Source organism: Pleurodeles waltl, chromosome 12 (genome assembly GCF_031143425.1).
Source record: "Pleurodeles waltl isolate 20211129_DDA chromosome 12, aPleWal1.hap1.20221129, whole genome shotgun sequence".
NCBI classification, from domain to species: domain Eukaryota; kingdom Metazoa; phylum Chordata; class Amphibia; order Caudata; family Salamandridae; genus Pleurodeles; species Pleurodeles waltl.
Genome location: NC_090451.1, coordinates 675,002,259 through 675,024,152, shown reverse-complemented (window position 1 = coordinate 675,024,152; position 21,894 = coordinate 675,002,259). Strand labels below are relative to the sequence as shown.

Here is a 21,894-nt window from a genome sequence, read left to right as displayed (position 1 = left end):
CTCACGCACGGTGACTCACTTCCACCAGCGAGTTCGCCTGACACAAAACTAAGTGTGGAATTTGGGTCTTATCTGTATACATCATTATTGACCTGAAGATTCCCAGATGTTTTTTTGATAGCCCAGACCTCTCATAAAGCAATGACGTCGATGAAACCTCCCAAAGGAAGAAAAATCATATTTCCAGGGGGGCTTCATTTTCTCTAAAAAAAAATGACATCATCTGGGGATTCTATTTTTAGTTGAAAACTTGCTTAAAGGCAGCAAGTAACCCGTGGCTGCTGGCAGAATGATGAGTGGCGCGCGGGAGGCTGTTGTACTGTGCAAGAGACAGCTTTTGATCCCCACACATTGTAATATCTGTGGGTGCGCGTCTATCCTATCCGGTCGCTGCTATTCTCAAACACATACAGTCCTCCCGCGGTGACATCCTCGCCCCATCACCGCACAGACATGGGCTGGAGCGCACTGCTGACCCTGGGGCTGGTGGCCATGTCTCTTCCTCTCTGCAGCTCTGCTGGGTGCTCATTGGACAACCCGGAGGAGACTGGCCATGAGCTGGGCGGAGACGTCCTGATTGGAGGGATAATTCCGCTGCACTGGAACTGGAAAGACCCCGAAACTACATTCACGGCAGCCCCCACTCCTATCCTCTGTCGCGAGTAAGAGTAGAGCCTTTTGTTTGTCTAATACCTTAGTACGAATCTAGTACAGCTTAACTGGGGATGCTTCATGTTTCCCTCGGAGTTTCAAGTCCACAGTTAAATCTCTAGGCTAGACACCCCTACTAATAGGCCTAAAAAGTGAGCAAACAGAAAACCTTATCGCCCCTCACTGTTTTCTTGTTTTTGGCTCTGTCACTTTCTCTTCAGTCTAAGCTTTCCTACTTACAGATCTTCTTCTGTGAAAATATTTTGTAGCGAATGTCCCCCCTCCCTGATCTCTGGACTCTCCTTCTGATCCCCTCCTCATCTGAGTACATCAATACTTAAATGCTGCCTCTTGTTCTGACTTTATTGTAGAATTTGGGCAATAACACTCCTCTCCATCTCTGGCTGTACCTCTATTTTATATCTCCCCCCGTAATGACCCTCTTCATCACTGGCTATACCTTTATGCTATACCTTCCTCCATAACACCCATCTCCATCTGTGGATGTACCTTTAGTTTATACCATACTTTTTAATACGTTTCTCCATCTATTTCTGCAGAATATATAAGCCCTATTACCAAAGAGTCGAAGTTCAACCTGTACACAGCAGTGCTTCAAATTACAAGCACAGGGTTTTCACACCAGGTCAACTTACATTTGTAAATACATTTACTAGTGAGCAATATTACTCCATAATGGTGTAATGTTGGTCAGAAGTACATCCTGCGGCAGGAGTGGGGAGTGCTCATTCTAAGATGGGCAGGCCTTTCTAAATTGTGGGCAGTCACAAACTTGTTTTCCACTAATTACCAGTTTGAAAATGGTCGATACATTTATAAGGGGCAGAACTCATTCCCTTTCTGGGATGGCCAAAAGATCGAAATTCACCCATAATTGGTGGGAATTTAAGGGAAGGGGTTTCTCAATGGGAAGAATATTCCCCCCATGGAGGAAATAAAAAATTATGTTACTGCACTTAGGAGTTGGCATTTCCCCACAAGCCGCTGCACATGATGTGCAGTTAAACACATACATCCCCTGCGTAGTCATAATTAACAAAACTGTTTCGAAAGTATTGCTGGGAATCCTGGAAGGTCAGGCGTTTCTGGGCATGCTCTTGGAAATCTTTGTGAATCACACCAGTTCATGAATCTGCACCCATGTGAATTGGGAAACCTGTGGTGCAGATTTATGGATTTTTTGGGGGATTTCGAGAATGTATGCATAGAGTTGCGAGTGCACCTCTAGGGTTAGAGCCAGGTGCTGTCTTATTCAACTTTTTCCAGTGTGTATTGATCCTTCTGCATGTGGCTTTTCAGCCTGGCCGCAACACAGCAGGCGATGCTGCACAAATGTCATGTGAATTGGAAACACAATGCCATTCCATATGTAAAATGTGAAGATAGGCTTCTGGGAGACTTGGGGGCTGATACACCATTGCAAAACCTGTAAAACTCCTTTACTACAGCCAGCATGTCAAGGAAACAAAGTTAAAACATTTTTGTGCAGCCATGTAATGAGTTCATTCAGCACTGCATGTGTTCTGCAATCTGATTTTATTAGGTAATGGTAGCATGCTACAGTGTTCTACTATGTCTCGGTATGTGTTATGTTGTGTTAAGTTGTGGTACGTTAATGCATGACATGTAATTTTATTTTAAGTTATGCTATGCTAAGTTAATGTATGATATGCTAGGCTATGATATGGTATGGTGTACTATTGTATGGTATGGCAGGTCATGTTTTGTTATGGAATGACATGGAATGCTCTGCAGAACAGTCTGGTATGTCATGGTATGCCATGCCATGAATTGATATGATATGGAATGGTATGGTATGATATGTTATGGTTCGGTATGGTATGTTATAGCATGTTGTGGTATGGTACGGTGTGGTATTTTACACTATGTTATACTGTTACGTTTATATATAGAGTAGCCTTGACAGTTTCCAATGCCACCCAGATTCTTTGAACGATAGTAGCCTTGGGAGAGACTGGCCCAAAAGGAGGTGCTCCCGCTGGGACTAGTTAGTGCAACACCCAGCCTGGATCTGTGATAGTGAGTTTCTTCTACTAATCTAGTTCGCGTGTTCTTATTCTGACAGCTAGTTTCTATTAGTCGAAGGTAAATGTCATTTTAATATGTTGACATGGCGGTGTACTGATAGCGTCGTATGATCTGTTTATTACTATTATGAAATAAGGAGAGGATTCTTGAGATTAAGGTGCTAGCGCTGGGATGGAGTATATGGGTAATAATAGGCAGCTGAAGGTTGCATGGTGTAGTTAGTAATGTTGGTGTGCTAACCTTAGGTTGTGTGACCCAGTGGCGTTGATAATGCAGTGTTGGCAGGTTTGCTAATGTTGTCCTGCTGACGCTTAGCTAGATTTTTATTTGTAATGAGGGTGCGCTGTCAATAGCACGTTTTTAGATAGCTGGTGTATGCTAACATCACAAAATGCTGAATTCCTAATGTCAGTGTTTTAAACTTGGAACATTGTAGTTATTGATGAAGGCATGCTTCGAGTAACTCATTTTGATGTGCTAACTGTGGGATGTTTGTAGTTAGAGTATGATTAACTGATATTAAGAGGCAGTGGGTTGGTATTGCTGGAGTTTCACTGGCTGTGTGTTTCTCAGCTAGTAATCTTCAGGTGCCACACATCAGGATGTACTGAGCTGGCAATATTTTAGTTAGTTGTGTTGGTGTGATGAGATTGAAGGTTTGGGGGTCTTGATGTTGGCACGCTTTAGTAATATTGTTGGGCTGGCATCAGGATATGTTGAGCTGGTAATGTTAATGTTTTAATGTTGATATATTTTAATTAGTATTTTTTTTAAGTTCTTAATTCAGTAGATGGGGAGTTGGTCGTGGTAAAGTTTTAGGCCTCATTAATTTCTGAAACCGCGCAAAGCACTGTTTGGGTGGGAGTCGAAATTATGAATATTTTGAATAATCCAGCAGCTGGATTTTTCACCCAATACATTTGAACAGGTAAAAACTGCCAAGATGTAGCGGGTGAAAAAGAACCAATAAATGCCAGGACATGCAGTTTTTGATCAGTAAGATTTAAGAAAAGTGGTGCTGCACCCAGTTCCGCGCCACTTTTCTTGTGCCCTTTAGCACGCCCTACCGCCACCATGTGTGTGCCGTATTTAAAACAAGGTGCACCATGGCGCAGGTTACAGGGCAATAGCGTGAACATTTTTGATGCTATTTATGCACTGTTCAGGTTTAGCGCCAACAATTTGGAGCTAACCCTCAACAGTACACAGGGGCCCATTATAACCAATGGTGTACCCCCTTTTCAGGCGTTAAAAGAATGCAAAAAAATGACGCAGTGGAATCTCCTAGATTCCACTGCACCATTTTTGCAGACCCCTAATTGGGGAATGCATCCCCTTGCACACATTATGCCTGGTTCAGGCATAATGTGTGCAAGGGGTTACAAAGCGGCGCAATGCATGCATTGCGCCACTTTGTAAATATGACGCAGCGTTAAAAGGTCACCTTAGCATGAAAAAATGACGCTAAGGCGGTGCAAAAGTAGTGCAAGGGGCTCTTAAATCTGCCCCTTAGCGCACAACCCTTGTGTGTTAACATAAGAATTGCTGAGCTAATAACGCTGGTGTGTTAATGTTGGCATGGTAACATCAGGGTTTGGTTGGTTTGTAACATAGGGGTTCAGTCTAACACTGTGCAATGTTGAAGTCAGCATTGGACTGGGTCAACGCTGGTGTCCTACAGTTGTGTTGAGCCAGTGCCAGGATATATTAAGATAGCAATATTACAGAGTGACTATTTTTTCAGATTTGAGTTAAAACTGTGTACTTGTATAGCTCACTACTCACCCATTAGGGTCTCAAGGAGCTGTACGCATACCGCTGTGGAACCCCTCCTGGCTTTTCCCTGTGAGGTGCCCACTCCTGGGCAACCTCCAAGGTGAAGCCAGGCATCCCAGCGCTGTTGGGGCCCTTGTGGAGATTAAGCAAGCTATTGCCCAGAGTTACAGAGTGGGACCCATGAATTAGATTAGGCACCGATGCGAGAATTATCAGGTCTGAAGAAATTGAACCCAAGATCCGCAGAGGCGGGAATTGAACCCTGGTCCTGGGCCAGATTTCTGCAGCAGGGTCTGCCACTCTAACCATTGAGCCACACTTCTCCACTAAGCTTTTGAGTTTGATTGAATCTTCACAGTGATAGTGCCATTTTCTTCCCCAAACATCTAAAAAGAAAAGGTTTTTGGTAAAGTTTGCCTGCTTTTTTTCTGCAGAATCGGACTTCCTTTAGTGCGAGCAGTCTTGCAAAAGAAGGAACATTTTTACCCAAATCAGGAAAATGTGCATCTTTTCAATTCTTGATAAGTTCCTCTAACTTTTACCCTGGTTCTGATCCTGATCTCTATCACCAAGACCTCCCATTCTCTTCCATTAATTTGTGTAGATTTGGACAGTGTTATATATGCGCTACAGAGCTGTATAGATGTCTTATGGAGATGTAGGTATTTGGAAGATGATTAATGCTTTTCTTCTCATAGCTGTAGGATACCCTCACAGGTAAATTAAAAGCTATACACAGTTCCACTGCAAGGGTATGTACCTATATTTCACAGGTTCCTGGGAGTCCAAATATTTGAAGCAAGAGCCCTCACTCACCATTCAGTGACATGCTTGATCATTGGGCTATGCTCCTCGTCAGGCCGGCTCTGCAATGCCTGACGGGCCCCTCAAGGGGGCTCTTTGCCGGAGATCTTATTGTATTGGTAGCCAGCCAGTCAATAAGTGTACTAGTATAGGATTGGTATGTAAAAGAAATGCGGTAAAAAATGACTAGCAGTAAAACATAATTTATTGCGATATCTGACCTCTGTCATGATTAAAAACAAGAGTGTGGGGAGAGAATAAAATAAGGTCTAAACTCCCCAGAAAAATAAACAAAAAGTGTTGGTAGTTATCACTAAATCTCTAAATTCAGAGTGTAGTGAAAGTAGGTACAGGATCACCTGTACTACTCTTAAATCATGGTCAACAGGTTTCTCGCTTAAAAGTCTAAATGATCTGGTGCGATTCTTCAGGACCAAAACACCTACCTAATCCTTAAAAAATATATAACCCGTATTCGGGGATGTCATGTTTAGCAGGAACCCTCCTCAGATTAGTGGATGGGCCCCATCGGGGAAAGCACCAAGCTTGCGTGGTCCAATATGGTTTTAGAAGTGTCCACGTCTAGCAGCAACACCTACACCAGCTCGATGCTCCCGGCACTGTCACAGGTGCCAGTGCACTTTACCAATACTGTACACATAACATAACAAAGTATGATCTTTGATAGTATTCACTACATTATGTTAATCCACATGGTGCTTTGTGTGTGGATGATTTACATGGGTATGAGTTGTAGGCACGGTCTCTCTCAACCCTTTTAAACTGTTTGCCAACTCTCCATCTTGATCACACAGCATCTCTCTGTCATGTCACCCATGTCTCCAGCTTCAGCATCCGTTCTTACCACTGGGCTCGAGCCATCGACTTTGCTGTAGACGAGATTAATCAAGATACAACTTTCCTCCCCAACGTGACATTGGGTGTGCGGATCTTCGACTCCTGTCTGTCTTTGATGAGGTCTCTCAGGGGAGTCACCTGGCTGTTGGCAGGGGATGACCAAGGCCTTCCAAACTACCGCTACCCGGACAAGCCCCCACTGGCCGTCATCATTGCAGACTCAGGCACCACAGAGTCAATTGCCATTGGCAGGTGGCTTGGGCTTCATAGGTATCCACAGGTAACGTCAGAGAGTATGAACATGTGAGGGAGCGCACTGAGGTGAAAATAAGTTTTGAAGGGTTCAGATTCAGACTAAACACATCAATTAATTGATCGTGTATAAATACGGCATGTTCTATAAATATAATTTCTCTTTACTCTATGGGGCTGGGACAATGTATTATCTCTTTCGACCAAACACTTAAGGCCAGATGTACAAAGCCATTTTACGATTTCAGACCCAGCAATTTGCAAAATCACAGTGTTTGAGGTTTACAACCACAAGATGGCTTTTTTTCTACTTACTAAACCAATTTTACAAGTTACAAGTCTTTGTTACTTGCAAAATGTGTTTTGCGAACCATTCCAAATCACATTTAGGATGGGGCATTCAATTGACCTCCCCTACTAAATGCATGTTGAAATACCATGTATCAACATACTGTATGTATTCATGGTTTGCAACTGTAATAGTGTTTGTAGACCAATGTCCAGTTACATACACCTCATTAGGCCAATCGCTCTCTGATAATTTGTGACTGGGGATTTTGCAATGCAACACATTAGTACATAGGTGCTGTTTCGAAATTCAAGACTAGTCACAAATAGTTGATGTGCTATTTGCGACCACTTTTTATCCTGCAATAATAGGGATTGCAGCATTAGAGAGTTTCAATTAATTTAAATCTCATAATTGTAGTGCATGTCTTTTCAAAGTATAGTATGACACTGAACTCTATGCTTAATATCCCTGTTCTCTGTTTAATTGCAGATTAGTTACTTTGCTAGCAGCACTGTGCTCAGTGACAAAGTCCAGTTCCCGTCTTTCTTCCGAATGATTCCTAGTGATGACTTCCAGGCCAGAGGCCTTGCACAGCTTGTGGTCCACTTTGGGTGGACTTGGGTGGGGCTTCTGTCAACTGACAATGACTATGGCCAGCTGGGCTCTCAAATTTTAAAGGCAGAGCTCTCCAAGTTTGGGGTGTGCATTGCATTCCACAGAACCATCCCTCTTATTGCACAAGACAAAAAGATCAACCGCATAGTGGAGGAGATCCAATGGTCTACAGCAACAGCAATCCTCGTCTTCTCTTCTGATCCGTATATATGTCCCATAATGGAAAAATTATCCAAAATCAATGGCACAAGGAAAGTTTGGCTTGCCTCAGAGGGTTGGTCAACCTCCCCTTTTGTTTCCACTGTGGGACTTGCGGACATGCTGAGTGGCACCATAGGGTTTGCCATCCATGAAGGAGAAATGCCCGGGTTCACAGACTTCCTTCTCCAGATTCATCCCCTGTCCTACCCATGTGATCCATTTTTGAAACTCTTTTGGGCACATACATTCAAATGCCAGTGGCCAGACACTGATGTCACGGTTGAGTCAGGTCTAAATAAGACACCAAAAGCTATTTGCACCGGCCACGAGAACCCAATGGCAATCAGGGACCTCTTGGTCACTGACTCTGACTTGAGAATCAGCTATAACATTTACAATGCAGTGTACGCTATGGCTCACACATTAAGAAACATTTGGTCTTGTGTACCAGGACAGGGACCTTTCAGGAATAATACCTGTGCCAACATAGGGAACGTCAAACCATGGGAGGTGAGATAGACGTACAAGTAATGAGTGAAAAGTGGAAGTGAACTGGTGTATTACTTTCATTGTATATTGTTATTATTGCATGAAAAACTACCCATTTGCCTGAAAATCTTTCAAATGTACTACTAAATTGCAACAAAGGGGTATTTTGATAAAAAGAGGCAATGTTTCTACTTATTAGTGTATTGGTAAAACCCTATTGAAAACAGTGGACAGTTTTCTTGAAGACAATTTAAGAGATTTGTTTTTAGAAAATCAGAGATAAACAGTCCCACATATTGACACACAGAAGTTCTCTGTAGATGATTGTTAGAAATGGGGTTTTTGGTTGGCAGTCAGGTTACCCTCTGTCCAAGCAAGAACCCTCACTCTAGTCAGGGTAAGTCACACACAATCCAAAATTAGCCTGTGCCCACCCTCTGGTAGCTTGGCACGAGCAGTCAGGCTTAACTTAGAAGGCAATTTGTAAAGTATTTGTGCAATAAATCATACAATACCACCATATAGCACCACAAAAATACACCACACAGTGTTTAGAAAAATATATAATATTTATCAGGATAATTGTAGGTCAAAATGAATAAAGTTGCAATGTGAATTTGTAAAGATATCACTGAAAAGTGATATAAAGTGTCTTAAGTCTTTAAAAAGCAAACAAAGTCTCTTTCAAGCACAAAGTATCTGGTTTGGAGTGGAAAATCTCAGCAGAGGGCCGCAGAAGAAGAGATACATGGAAAAATGGTGTGTGCGTCGATTTCTCCCCAGCACACACGGACTTGCATCATTATTTTTCACGCTGGGAAGTCGTGCGTCATTTTCCGGCGCGCGGACAGTCTCTTTCTGTGGATCGCAGGGATTACCAGATGTCCCGGGTCTGTGCGTGGTTTCTCCTGCTTGTTTTCCGGCTGCACATCGTTCTGCGGGGCTGTGCGTCGAAGTTTCGCTCTCATGGCAGGCGTCGCGCCGATTTCTCCTCTGGAGGTCGGGCGGTGTTGTCCTTGCGAGGCCGTGCGTCGAAGTTCCGGTCATCCCGAAGGCGTCGCATCGATCAGCGTCGGTGTGCGGCATTTTTCTTGCCGCGGAACAAGCTGTGCGTCAATAATTTCAGCGCACGAAACGTCCAAGTGAAAAAGAGAAGTCTTTTTGGTCCTGAGACTTCAGGGAACAGGAGGCAAGCTCTATCCAAGCCCTTGGAGAGCACTTTCACAGCCAGACAAGAGTTCACCAAGGCAGCAGGCCAACAGCAAGGCAGCAGTCCTTTGTAGAAAGCAGACAGGTGAGTCCTTTGAGCAGCCAGGCAGTTCTTCTTGGCAGGATGTAGTTTCTGGTTCAGGTTTCTTCTCCAGCAAGTGTCTGATGAGGTAGGGCAGAGGCCCTGTTTTATACCCAAATGTGCCTTTGAAGTGGAGGAGACTTCAAAGAGTGGCTAAGAAGTGCACCAGGTCCCCTTTAAATTCAATCCTGTCTGCTAGGGTCCCAGTAGTGAGAGCAGGCCCTCCACCCTCCCAGCCCAGGAAGACCCATTCAAAATGCAGATGTATGCAAGTGAGGCTGAGTACCCTGTGTTTGGTGTGTGTCTGAGTGAATGCACAAGGAGCTGTTAACCAAGCCCAGCCAGACGTGGATTGTAAGGCACAGAAAGATTTAAGTGCAAAGAAATGCTCACTTTCTAGAAGTGGCATTTCTAGATTAGTAATATTAAATCCGACTTCACCAGTCAGCAGGATTTTGTATTACCATTCTGGCCATACTAAATATGACCTTCCTGCTCCTTTCAGATCAGCAGCTGCCACTTCAACAATGTATGAGGGCAGCCCCAAAGTTAGCCTATGAAGGGAGCAGGCCTCACAGTAGTGTCAAAACGAATTTAGGAGTTTTACACTACCAGGACATATAACTACACAGGTACATGTCCTGCCTGTTACCCACACAGCACCCTGCTCTAGGGGTTACCTAGGGCACACATTAGGAGTGACTTATATGTAGAAAAAGGGGAGTTCTAGGCTTGGCAAGTACTTTTAAATGCCAAGTCGAAGTGGCAGTGAAACTGCACACACAGGCCTTGCAATGGCAGGCCTGAGACTAGGTTAAGGGGGCTACTTAAGTGGGTGGCACAACCAGTGCTGTAGGCCCACTAGTAGCATTTAATCTACAGGCCCTAGGCACATATAGTGCACATTACTAGGGACTTATAAGTAAATTAAATAGTCCAATCAGGTATGATCCAAAGTTACCATGTTTACAAAGGGAGAGAGCATATGCACTTTAGCACTGGTTAGCAGTGGTAAAGTGCGCAGAGTCTAAAAGCCAGCAAAACAGGGTCCAAAAAGTGGAGGAAGGCTGAAAGATAGGATAACATCATAGGTCAAATGGACAAATGAAGGGCTGAGAGAAAATTGATTTACATCTGCATACATGCAAACATATACTTTTACATAATCCCAGAAAAAAACAGTTCACTAAATATCATGGATGTACACAAAAGCCATAAGGAAACACTAACCGTTGACCATATTGCTGAACTCTGCAACATTTGCTCTCTCCAAGGTACTTCTCTAGACCATACACATGACAACACGTGCACTGGTCACAATTGGTGTGACCAATAACATTGTACAAAACACTGATGCCAAGTTAAATATGACAGCAACGAAGAAGTGCTGATGGAAATGTTTGAAATATTCTAAGCCAGCGCTGGTTACTCTGAGCTCAGTCTCTGTTACTGTTGTTTTATATGGTTTATGCCAAAACAGAACCAAAAGAAAATGTACCTTGGCTTTACTCAAATACAGGCAGTTCAGCATGATTGGCACCAATCCTACTTCACAGATGCACAATAAACCTAAACCTGTTTCGGTCATGTTGGGCCTCATCAGTGCAGCTTGAGTTTTTTAAGTTAGCACTGGTTAAGAGAATAGATTACACTGGTATCTTCAGTTCTGAATTTGTTTTCGTTTTTGTTGTGTGTGATAGACAGTATTAACAGCACTAGTAACCCTAACTTCACTTTCACTTTTGTTATTTCAAGTAATGTCCCTGGTTTTCAGAAAAGTATCTCTCTTCTAATTGTGGAGGAGTCACAATTTTTTGGTCAAGGATGTTTGTTTGGGATTACAGAATGTTTTCATATATATTTTCTTCCAAGTCATCTTTCAGAACATTTGTGAACATGAAAGAGGCCTGGGAAGGTCAAAGCTAGCCAGATGCCCTCACAGGGCACTAGGTAATGTACAACTTTTCACCGGCCTCTGCACACCACCAAATGGAGGTGGGCAAGGCAGACTGTAGCATCTGAGAACTGCAGGCTCCTTGTCTGCTGCTACAACCAGGGACTACAATAGTGGTCAGGAGTCCCGGGCCTCTTTCACCCACATTATTTTAATGGGGATGGAATACTAGGATAGCTGATAACTGGGCTGATGCCCTGTTCTCATTTGTCGAGAAGGCTCCTAGTATCCATCCCAAGTTTTGTGCTTCTTTGGGATGCAGAAATGACCGGGGCTTCAAACAGTTGCCTGTACACTCTGCTCATTAATGTGAACATGGTGCCAGGGCATCTGTGTGCTGCATTAGTTCTCCTCTAGCTCCATTTTATCGATTGTTAAGATGGCAGGAACAGCTAAGAGCTAACCTGGTGCCGTTGTGACCTGTTCAGGGCCCACATGAACTGCAAAATTGCATGAACATAACAAGCCCCTGATCAGCTGTCAGCTGCACTAGAGCCAAACTTGTTATTATGAATAGGGTGCATGGGCAACTGTCAGATGACAGAGGCCTCGATCACTCTTGTTTTTTTTAGGGTGAAGAAGACTGTGGATGTCGAACAGCTGGTACCATGCACATCAAATGTGTGTAACTATAGAAGGAAAAAAAGGACATTTATTATTAGTAATCCCACTGAGTCCCCCCAAACCAATACAGTAAGACAAAAAGCCCTGGGATACCATAGGGCCTTGAAGTTATGACTTGATATTTATTCTGCTTGCAATTTTCGCTCACCACAGTTTCTCTTTAGAAGACCAGGAAGCTCACTGACATCATGTGGCATGCCACATCATTGGGTTCCCTCACACCATTAACTGTCTTGTGTTGGTGCTTGGTGGACTCATAAGGGGCGCTTGGGTCTGGGATAATGTGTGTAACTTAGTCTAATTATGTTTTGTTAAGAAGAGGTAATCAGGAAGAGTTAAAAGTGAAGTTGTATTATAGTAACCAACCCAAAGCAGGAGACGGGCTGCGTACCGCCTCAACCGACACCGAATACCGCCCCACGTCAATGCCTGGAACATCAGTGTCCACCAGGCTCCAGAATGTGAATCCTGGAACACTAATATCACCGAGGTTCCAGGCCTACAGCATGCCAGGTATATTACAACACATCCCCTTCCCTTACATTAAAATCCCAATAATCAAGAAAATGATTACAAACATTGTAACAAGAATGTACCGGTATTGAAACAGAATAGTAGATCACAACATGGTAAGAAATAACAAACATTGTAACAAGAATGTACCGGTATTAAAACAGAAAAGCAGAACACAACATGTCAAGATGTATAGTCTTTCATCCAGAGAGGTTTGGAGCATAGCCTGGATGAAACTTTATAGCGTGGTAACCCCTTAGATGTATTCGTAAAATTATTCCTTCCTTGATCTTCCAAAGTAGGAGAGTCTTCTGCTACATCTCTCCATCTCGCAATTCTGGACATGCTCCATGCATCCCCATTGTAAAGAATCACAATGTTCTTCTTTACTTCTCTGATGCGAAAAGGGCCCTTGAAGGATGATTTACCCTTGGTTTTGAAACAAGGATTTCTCACCAGCACCAAGTCACCAACCTTCCATTTGGCACTAGAGACACAATGCTTGGTATCAAAACGCAATTTGTAATTACGTTGATACCTCTCCCTGAGACCTGGTGCCTTGTCAAATTTCCCCTGATCCAGATCAACCTGCACCAAACTATTCCTGAACCATGCCGGAAACAGCTTAGTGCAACCCAACCTTCCCCTCATATATACAAAAGGAGCTATGTTGGTGATACTGTTAGGAGTGTTGCGATGTGCCCACCACAAGTCCCTCAGGAGATTAGCCAATGGATCTCTGGTTTCAATAGCTTCTTGCACACAAGCCTTCACCATTCTATTCATACGCTCAGCGAGACCATTTGCCTGAGGCAGATACAGAGCTGTCCTCAAATGCACAATAGCTAGGGAGTCTAAAAAGAGCTTCATGTCTTGCGAAGTCAATTGTAGACCATTGTTTGTGACCAAATGAGTAGGTATACCCTCCTTAGAAAATTCTTCTTCCAAAAACTCAATTATTGTTCGGGTATCGACTGAATTCACACATTTAGTCACTACCCATTTGGACGCATAATCCACCTTAAGTATGACGTGCCGTTCATTCGCAGGTAAGAGGTGAAAGGGACTCATAAAGTCAAGACCTAGTTTTGCCCAGGGTTTTTCCAGAATCTCAACAGGAGACAGTGGCGCTTTCGCTACAACCTTACTTTTGTCATTGTGTGCACAACTTATACAGTCTTTCACAACTGCCTCAGCATCACGGTCTAACCCTGGCCACCAGTATATTGTCCTAAGTCTAGATTTAGTTAAACTTCTACCCAGGTGCCCTTCATGAGCTAGATTCAGAATCTTGCTTCTCACACCTTTAGGAGGTATGGATTTGCTACCCCTAAATAACTCATTTCCATTTAAGGAGAGCTCATCTCTCACATTCCAATAACCCTTCAAGGAGTCAGGAATGTCCTGGTGCTCCGGCCATCCCTTTACAATGAATTCTCTGAGTTTATGTCTGTCCGAATCTTTTTCCACAGCCAAATTCCACTCCTCTTCATTGATGGCTGTCTCTCTCACCCAATTGATAATAACCTCATCATCAGGCTCCTCGCTACTATCAACTGAAGAACGGGACAGGAAATCTGCCACCACATACTTCGGTCCTAGCACATATTCCACGACAAACTTGAACTCTAATAACCCTTCTGCCCACCTTCATATTCATGGGGTCAACTCTTCATTCTTCCTGGAGGAAAAAATGTGGACGAGGGGCCTGTGATCAGTCCTCACCACGAAAGGTAAACCCCACAAGTAAAATTTAAAATGCTTGACTGCCCACATACATGCAAGTGCCTCCCTTTCTATGACAGAATAATGTTGTTCAGCCTCCTTGTGGGAACGAGAAGCAAAAGCAATTACTTTCTCCTCTTGTTCCACCCTTTGGGTAAGAACAGCCCCCAAACCCTTCCGCCCCATCTCTCTTCTGCCTTTCCCAGCCAAAGTAATAGAGAAGACCGTCAACAAACAGCTGACCACCTTCCTGGAAGACAACAACCTGCTCGACCCCTCACAAACCGGATTCTGAACCAACCACAGCACTGAAACCGCCCTCATCTCAGTCACAGACGACATCAGAACCCTGATGGACAACAGTGAAACAGTCGCCCTCATTCTGCTCGACCTCTCGGCTGCCTTTGACACCGTCTGTCACCGCACCCTAATCACCCGCCTCCGCTCCACCGGGATCCAAGGCCAGGCCCCGGACTGGATCGCCTCCTTCCTCGCAAACCGTTCCCAAAGAGTTTACCTCCCTCCGTTTCGCTCAGAACCCACCGAGATCATCTGCGGCGTACCCCAAGGCTCATCACTCAGCCCGACACTCTTCGATGTCTACATGAGCCCCCTCGCCAACATCGTACGCAAGCACGACATCATCATCACCTCCTACGCCGACGACACCCAACTTATACTCTCCCTCACCAAGGACCCCGCCAGCGCCAAGACCAACCTACAAGAGGGTATGAAGGACGTCGCAGATTGGATGAGGCTCAGCCGCCTAAAGCTGAACTCTGAAAAAACGGAAGCCCTCATCCTCGGCAACACCCCGTCCGCCTGGGACGACTCCTGGTGGCCCACGCCCCTCGGCACCGCACCGACCCCCACAGACCACGCCCGCAACCTCGGCTTCATCTTGGACCCTCTTCTCACCATGACCAAGCAAGTCAACGCCATGTCCTCCGCCTGCTTCCTCACCCTCTGCATGCTCCGTAAGATCTTCCGCTGGATCCCCGCCGACACCAGAAAAACCGTGACCCACGCCCTCGTCACGAGCCGCCTGGACTACGGCAACACCCTCTACGCCGGGACCACAGCCAAACTCCAAAATCGCCTGCAACGCATTCAAAACGCCTCGGCCCGCCTCATCCTCGACATACCCCGCAGCAGCCACATCTCCGCACACCTGAGACACCTGCATTGGCTCCCAGTCAGCAAAAGGATCATCTTGCGACTTCTCACCCACGCACACAAAGCCCTCCACGACAAGGGACCGGAATACCTCAACAGACGCCTCAGCTTCTATGTCCCCACCCGCCTCCTCCGCTCCTCTGGCCTCGCACTCACTGCTGTCCCTCGCATCCGCCGCTCCACAGCGGGTGGGAGATCTTTCTCCTTCCTGCCGGCCAAGACCTGGAACTCCCTCCCCACCAGCCTCAGGACCACCCAGGACCACTCCGCTTTCCGGAGACTCCTAAAGACCTGGCTGTTCGAGCAGCGATAACCCCCCCTTTTTCCCCTAGCGCCTTGAGACCCGCACGGGTGAGTAGCGCGCTTTATAAATGTTAATGATTTGATTTGATTTGAAACCCTTGACACTGGCATCAGTATACAAATAAGTTTTGGCACAAACATCAAAATTCCCTAAGGTGGGCATCATCCCAATACAGTTCTTTACAAAATAGAAAGCAGTCATGCATTCTTTTCCCCAGTCAAACTCACAACCCTTCTTCAACAAGGCTCTCAAAGGTTGTGTCACACTAGAAAAGTTGGGAATGAATTTGGAGTAATACTCCGCCAATCCTAGGAATGACCTCACTCCATCCTTATCTTTGGGTTCAGGTGCATGAATTATAGAATCAATTAACTCTAACTTGGGTCTGATTCCCTCCCCAGAAATAGTATGTCCCAGATATGTCACAGAGGTGACCCTAAATTTACATTTTTCTTTCTTAACAGTAAGACCGGCCTCTGCTAACTTACTCAAAACCTCTCTTAAAATCCTGTCGTGTTCACCCACTGTTTTACCATGAACCAATATGTCATCTTGGAAACACAATATGCCAAATTCCCCCTAACACTTTTTTCATAATGCGTTGAAAACACGCAGCCGCAGAGGCCAGACCAAAGGGCATACGCAAAAACTGATAAGCCCCCAAAGGTATTACAAAGGAGATGAGGTGTCTGGACTCAGGGTGTAGAACTATTTGATGATAAGCTGAGGATAAGTCCAACACACTAAACACCTTTGAACCACCTAAGCATGACAACTCTTCCGTAATATTAGGTAGGGGTTGTCGATCTACCCAGATATACTTATTAAGATCCCTGAGATCTACACACATGCGGATCCGCGTCCCGTTATCCTTCGGTGCCAAAACAACAGGGGCCAACCATTCCGAAGATTCTATCTCCTCAATTACCCCTACCTCTAACAACCTATTCAGTTCCGCTTTGAGAGGTTCTAACATCAACTTAGGTACTCTTCTGACTTTATGTACAACCGGGGCTGCATTTTTCTTCAGTATAATCATGTGTTCAAAATTTGCCAAACAGCCTAAATCTTCACTAAACACTCCTGGGAATTCCTTACACACCTCTATTGGGTCATTCACGTTACTCACCACCATGACTTGATTATCTGAATTGGGATCTAATTTAATACCCATGTCCCGTTGGTGCCGCCAACCTAACAAATTATTGCCACGTTTGGCTACATAGACTTTTCCTACAGTAACTTTGTCTTGGAATTGGATTTTCATGACCTTGTACCCAACAACTTCTATTTTAGCACCCCCATAGCTGACAGGGTTGATATCAGGTTTAATTAAGGAATATGGAGTCTCCCCGAAAATTGCCTGCCAGTTCTTATCGCCAACCATTGTGTAGGGAGAACCTGAGTCTGCCAGAACTGTAACCGTTCTATCATCAAGTTTAATGGTACACTCCGCATGATCACAGGCCCTGATTTACCATACTAGTGTTGAACTTAACTTGACTAACCTCTTGTTCTACATATAATACCATCTTGTTAGCATTTTTGGTGACTGAATCTATGTTACTTTTGTCATTGTTGCAGACTCTAGCATAATGACCTCTCTTACCGCACTTCCAACATAATGAGTTACGTGCAAAACAATTAGGACTATTCGCTGCATGACCCATGTTGCCGCAGCGGTAACAACATAATGATTTAATGTCCCTCTTCTTCTCTTGGGTTGATATTTGTGTCTTATTATCATTGCTAACTCTTAAAACTTCTTCTTGAATCCTTGGTACTTTTATAGTGGAGAGGCTATCTCCTTCAATATGTTTCATCTCTTTGATCCAGTTGCTAGTACTTTCCATTCCTTCGAGAATTGCAATCGCCTCCCTCAAGTCGGGGTTCTTTGTCAATAATTTCTCCTGAACTTTCTTGTTATTGGTGCAACACACAAGTTGATCACAAATGAGAGAGTCTGTGATTTCACTGAAGTCACAAGTGCGTGCTAATGTACGTAAAGCAGCAATGAAATTTCCAACACTCTCGGTATTGCCCTGAGATCTGGCGAAAAATGTATGCCTCTCTAAAACAACATTGAGTTTAGACTCGAAATGTGTCGCCAACATCACTACCGACATCTCATAAACGTCTCTGGGTTCACCCTCAGCCCCCCACCAATGGTCAAAGGTTCTAGGCTGTCATAAATATTTCTGCCTTCAATTCCCAGATTGTGAAGAAGAACCGCTTGTTTCCTAGCTGGGGAGAACTTTTCTTCACCTATGGCTATTAAATATGAATCAAAAAGATTTTTCCATCGTTTCCATGGAAGGATGGGGTCACCTTTATCAGATAAGAGGGGAGGTGGTTGAGACATAGTAGGTGTAGCCATGGTGAATTACACAAATTTATATCCTGAGCTTGCACCTGGGTGAAGAATAATTCAAGTTAATTAGATTATATGAGGTCAAAGTTTCCCATTATTTTTCCAGTTGAGTAGGAAAGACAGTGAACAGTCTAAATTTTCATACAATAAGCAGGGTGGTGTAAGCAGTTAAAGATCACAAAAATGCAAAGAACGTAAAGAATGTGGTAGACTTATATAATGTGACCGGAACATCATGAGGAACAGAGGCATAGAGAAATAGCAGTGGTCTAGTCTTTATTGTAGAAGCCGCGGTGCACGCGGAGAAATAGTAGCGGTCTAGTCTTTTTGTTGAAAACGCAGCGTCATTTGAAAACGCAGCGTCATGAAATGCGCGTGGCGTAAACTCCTTTAGTCTCAAAAAGAACAAAGCGTGCGAGGCAGGACGCGAGCTGAGAAGGAGAATATCTCAGCAATATGAGATTCCTCTACCTGGAAAACGCAGTTTTCTGCCGTATCTTGGAGCCGACAAACGGAAGACATTCTCCAAACAGCACAGTTTTAAAGCGAGCAAAAGACGTTCTCCAAACAGCGCAACAGCGGGTCTCCCAACGAACAGGACTCCGGAGCCAGCCACTCCAAACCGCCACAGGATCTCTTCGGAAGAGACGAAGTTGAGTAAAACTGAAAGACAGCGGCGCAAGGCGTAAATTCGGCCGACAGCGCCGTCTAGACCGAAATCCAGAAAGTAAGTCTCGACGTCAAAGAAAGGTTTGTGGGTTCTGGGTTGGTTACCTCGTCGCCAGTGTTAAGAAGAGGTAATCAGGAAGAGTTAAAAGTGAAGTTTTATTATAGTAACCAACCCAAAGCAGGAGACGGGCTGCGCACCGCCTCAACCGACACCGAATACCGCCCCACATCAATGCCTGGAACATCAGTGTCCACCAGGCTCCAGAATGTGAATCCTGGAACACTAATATCACAGAGGTTCCAGGCCTACAGCATGCCAGGTATATTACAACACGCTTCCCAAGCTTGTTATGGAACATATTAACCCCCTCATCTTTTGTGTGTGGTGAAACTCTAAGGACCTAGGTAAAATTGTGTTAAGCGTGACGCATTAGTGAATCAATTGAATATTATCACTCCTATTGCATAGTTAAAAGTGGCTGGGGATGTATTATGTGCCCTTTAGTCTAAGTTGTCTATGTATTTCTGACCTGCATATCCTGGGCCAAAAGCATTCGTCAGCAAGATGTCTGGTTGTGAAAGACCTATTGTGGGCCCACAAAAAACATACAGTGGTCTTACAGCCTGGCCATTACTTACCATTGGGTGCCTTTGCTGTCTTTCTCATTTTCTTGTTTTTTAATAATTGGATTGCCTTCCTCTTCTTGTATTTGTCCCTCCTATGGAGCATAGCCTCTTTACTGTACTTTTGATTGGCTGACTTGCATCCTTCTACTACACAGTTTTAGGTAACTGATTTATGAGTATGCGTGCATTTCCAGGTCATATCCTGGTGTGATTCTCCTACTGACACATAATTGCCGCTTTGTTCAGTACTGCTGTCTCCATTGAATGCTGCTTTCTCTCTCTCGTGAGTTCTCCTCTGACAAACCCCATGCTCTGTGTTGCTCTCTCCCTCATGTTCTTCCACTCAATCCCCAAATTGCTTTCTACGTGTTCTTTTGCTTTTCTTTTCCTGACACATGGCTTTATTTTTATTTGATCCCCATCAGCCACTCACCATTGCTTCCTGCTCCTTCATCTCCATTACTCCTTCCCCCAGAATCCGCAATACTTTTTTATATTTTAAATGTTTCTGAGAGCCAGGCAGCAAATTGCTGGCCACGTCTTTACCTTCAAAAACAGCTTTTTCGCACCAACGAGATTTCATTTTTTTCAAGATTGGTAAATAAAAAAAAAGCACCATTCAGTCATGTCATTTTGTAGGTAGCCGCCTGTGTGGTGACGCATGTCTGTGCTTGCATGATGATGCATGTGGCCTGACATATGTGACAGGGCTTTCCCTAATGACATATACATCTTGAATACAAATGAGGCCTAATTGTATGACAAGCATGAGACACACTAACGCTTCAAAGTGGTGCCAAGGTAATTAGGGGAGAATTAATTTTGTGATTGTTTCCGTCTGGAGAACAATTAATTTTCTTTGGATAATTTGCTCTCAAGAAATTGGATGCAAAATACATAAATAACTGTTTATTAACTAACCATATATTTATCAATCTAGTGCAAAAAGTCACCATTAGGATTCTTCTTAATGATCAGTGACCTGTTTTTCCTGATATAAGGCCTCATTACAAGGCTCGCGGTCCAAGGAACCCCAGCCTTGCAGTGACGGTCGGACGTGGTTCGGACGTGGTTCCCGAAGGTCCAACGGCTGTCTGAGTTGTACTCAGCCACGGCGGTGCTGAGTTCAGCACCAACTAGCTGATTACAACTCAGCTTTCTAGCAGAAAGCTAGTGCCAGGGTTCACAAGGGGGCCTCTGCACTGCCCATGTCCATGGCATGGGCAATGCAGGGGTCCCTCTGCACAGCACAGTCGGAATGTGCACTGTCTGGTTTCCGAGGGCGCTGTGTGCTTTGGTATTGGCCTCAGCTTCTGTAGCCGAGACCAATGTTGTAGCACTGTTCCCAGTGGGCAGCCTAGCGGGAACCACGTACTACAATGTTCCCACCTGTCATCCCAGCGGGATCACTGTAATACAATAGGGGGGATTCCACCACCATGGCGATGGCGTTCTCCCTGCGAGTTTGGCAGTCCTGCAGTGGGAGCACCAAATACATAATAAGGCACAAAAACTTATTTCCGTTACCTTCCTCTGACTCTCTGACTCTAAGGTCATGCTGCTCAATTAATACTCTATCTAATCGCTTTGTTAGTCAATGATGAGAAGCCTGACCAACTCCTCTGAAAAACATGAGAACCATATTTGCTTCAGTTTCAATCACCTGCTATTGCCATAGCTCTGGACATTTCTAAGTGTGAGTCAGAAGTATAAAATTCATTTCATCATTGCTCCACCAGGAATCTGTATTTGATATTTTGCTTTGCAGTTATTTTTTTAGGACCACCTGGCCCAGTACATCATTTTTAGATTTCAGGCTAATGTCTACAAACTTTTCAGTAAAGTTGACCTTTTCTTTGTCAAAAAATAGAGGGACAACTGGTGAAAACAACTAATAGGTTTATTATTATTTGTATTTTACTGACTGTTGCCAAAAGTTTGAAAGGCTAACATTTTATCTAAGAGCTTTTCAACAATTTTCACATGTTGCAGGTGACATGTAATTGCTACAAATAGCACGTCAGATCTGAAAAATTGGGATTGCCTGGCTTCACAGCCGTAACCAATGCATCTGATTTTTAAATGGTCCTTCAAAGATTATTTGGCAATATGGAAAGTCGTCCGATATGTTGGAATTTCCTTTTTCACAAAAATGGTTTTATGAGACAGTTTGTAGACATTTGCAGTGGTTGATGGTAACAAGTAAAAATTGGTGGGGCATGAAAGTTGTATCCAACCTTCACATTGTGACCGAGAGAAGTGAGTGCGACAAACAGTCTCATGGGCCCAAGGTCTGAATTGCACAGTGAAAGCAGAAAACCTGTGACCAATCCCAGTTCACCCTGTGACCATAGTGTGTGATCCTGGGAATTTTTTTTTTTCACAAAGCCTCTTTTTTCGTCATTATCACTTTTAGAGCACATTGAAATACAGGAGTTCATGATGTACACTGTACAAAAACTTATTGTGTTTGATTTAATACAATATGGTATTGTTTCATGTACATTATTAATCTAGACCACATATACGTTGGACATGACAAGTGACTTGTTTCTTCACTGATGGCATCATGTCCATAGTGGGGAGGGATGTTCCGTTTTCGTCAGTTAAAAAATATACTTTGGTTTATTTT

General features: G+C 44.1%; 1 protein-coding gene across 1 annotated transcript in view; it reads left to right on the top strand.

Moving 5' to 3' along the window:
- The first annotated feature begins 453 nt into the window (after positions 1-453).
- Positions 454-21,894, top strand: part of LOC138267192 (extracellular calcium-sensing receptor-like) — a 38,657-nt gene continuing 17,216 nt past the window's right edge. The window contains exons 1-3 of the mRNA XM_069216043.1: positions 454-662; positions 6,148-6,439; positions 7,193-8,029. Of these exons, the coding sequence (XP_069072144.1) occupies positions 454-662; positions 6,148-6,439; positions 7,193-8,029 (1,338 nt within the window). The remainder of the gene's footprint in view (positions 663-6,147; positions 6,440-7,192; positions 8,030-21,894) is intronic.